The sequence below is a fragment of the Nestor notabilis genome, unplaced genomic scaffold (assembly GCF_000696875.1).
Source record: "Nestor notabilis isolate BGI_N333 unplaced genomic scaffold, ASM69687v1 Scaffold29735, whole genome shotgun sequence".
Lineage (NCBI taxonomy): Eukaryota > Metazoa > Chordata > Aves > Psittaciformes > Psittacidae > Nestor > Nestor notabilis.
Window position 1 is genome coordinate 1 of NW_009929343.1, and position 1810 is coordinate 1810.

The 1810-nt window shown below is 59.6% G+C and overlaps 1 protein-coding gene across 1 annotated transcript; it reads right to left on the reverse strand.

Moving 5' to 3' along the window:
* Positions 1-5: 5 nt before the first annotated feature.
* Positions 6-1760, reverse strand: STAC3 (SH3 and cysteine rich domain 3; the record flags this gene model as incomplete). Its single annotated transcript, XM_010014932.1, has 9 exons — positions 6-95; positions 190-327; positions 490-541; positions 648-751; positions 865-914; positions 1143-1209; positions 1282-1376; positions 1454-1523; positions 1663-1760. Coding segments are annotated over 9 exons (764 nt in total), but the record flags the coding sequence as incomplete, so codon positions are not given.
* Between the last annotated feature and the right edge of the window lie 50 nt (positions 1761-1810).

The following is a 1810-nucleotide window of genomic DNA, read 5'->3' on the forward strand; positions in this document are numbered from 1 at the left end:
ATCTCCTGCAGGAAGTCCACGGGGAAGAGCCCCACTTTGCGGCCGGTGTAGACTTTGACGTAACCGTTTACCTCCTCTCCCTTCTGCACCACGATCTGGAGGCAAAGGGGGTGTTGGTGACACCCCATAGAGGTGCCTCCAGAGTGTGAGCAGATGGGGGGGACTGAGGACCACAGGCTCCTGTCTCACCTGATCCTTCTTGAGCGTGATCTGCCCAATCTCCCTGTTGCCCACGAAGGAGCGCGTCACCTTGTGCACGCGCTCGCCCGCCCGCACCCGGATGATGAAGTTTGGAGGGAAATATCCGACTTTTTCCCCAATCTTCCCCTGGAATGAGTCAGTGGCTCGGTGTGAGGGGGGGGTTGGAGCCAACCTCTGTGACCCCCTCAGCAACCAGCCTGCATGGTGTGGGTTGGCACGAGGACACAGCCATGCAATGTGCTTTAAGCGCTGCATCTTTCCCCTCTGCTTGTAGGACACCAGCCTTACCCTCCACCACTCCTCATTGGAGTCATCGACCACTGTGATCTTCTCCCCGGGCCTGTGAAGGGAAGGATGGACTCATTATGGGGGGGTGCAGGGACTCCCTCCCTGGCCACGTCGTTCCCCTCCTCCCTCCTGTGCTCACTATGTGGCTGGTAACTTACGGGAAATCCAGGTCATCTTTCTCCAGGGCTTTGAAGCGATAAATTGCCACAAAATAGTGAGACTGTGGGAAGCCACCACGTGTCCCTGGCTGTGGCTTCTTGCTCTACAGGAGGAGGAAAAGGGGGGGGGTGTCAATGTCCCACCATTGCTGAAAGCCCCAGGGAGACCCCTGCAGCCTCTCCACATGCTGCTCCATAGCGAGAGGGTGATAGGTACCTTGTCATCTGTTGAGCTCTTCTCAGTCTTCTTGTTCCCTTCAGAGGTGCCTGGAAACGGGAGGACGGGGGTTACATCGCTCCTGGTGCTGCCTGCCAGCCCGGGACCAGCCTCTTCCCAAGGACCTCCAGGTCAACAAGGGGAAGGCCCAGGATGGAGACCTGAACTGGAGACCTCCCCCTTCCCACAGGGCAAAACCCACCCCAGTGAGTCTCCCCTTCAGGCTCCCTCCCTGCCCGGTGCTCAATGCTCAAGCCCCCCCATGCCACAGCACTCACCGCCCTCGGTTTTGCCTCCTTGTGGCTTTGTGGCCTCTGGTTCCTCATCCATCATAGCAGCCAAAGGCTGCAAGGCAGAGAGCTGTCAGGAGGTGTGGGGTGGGCAGGGAGGTTGGGTGGCAATGGGGTGCTCACTCACGTTTTTCTTGTCATCCTGCCCTTTCTTGCGCTCCTTGTTGGCCATGATGACGCCCGTCCGCAAGGTCTCAAACACGGGGTCGCTCCTGTCGGCGGCTGCGGCGGCACAAGGGAGGGTGAGAGGGGTTTGGCTGCCGCACGCGGGGAGATGGGGCACCCAGCACCCAGCTTACAGAGCTGGTCCTTGATGCAGAGCTGGTCACTGTAGAGGGGTGAGCTGTACGCCCGGCGAAAGCCTGGGGGCTGGAAGGGGAGTGCGGAGCATCAGTCAATGCCCAGACCCTGCTGGGGAGCTGAGGGGATGGAGAGCGTGGGGGCACGGAGGAGAGCACCCTCAGAGCCAAGAAGAGCCAGACCATGGCACTGTGAGGGGAACACTCACGATCTTGCCGAAGCAGCGCTGCATCTCCACGTAGGTCTGGCAGTGGTGGTGGATGTTGGTTTTGCAGTTCTTGCACCTCAGGCCAAACTTGTTGTTGACTGACAGCGTGAGGGGGTGTGTGGAAACGAAAGGCAATGTGACACTGCAG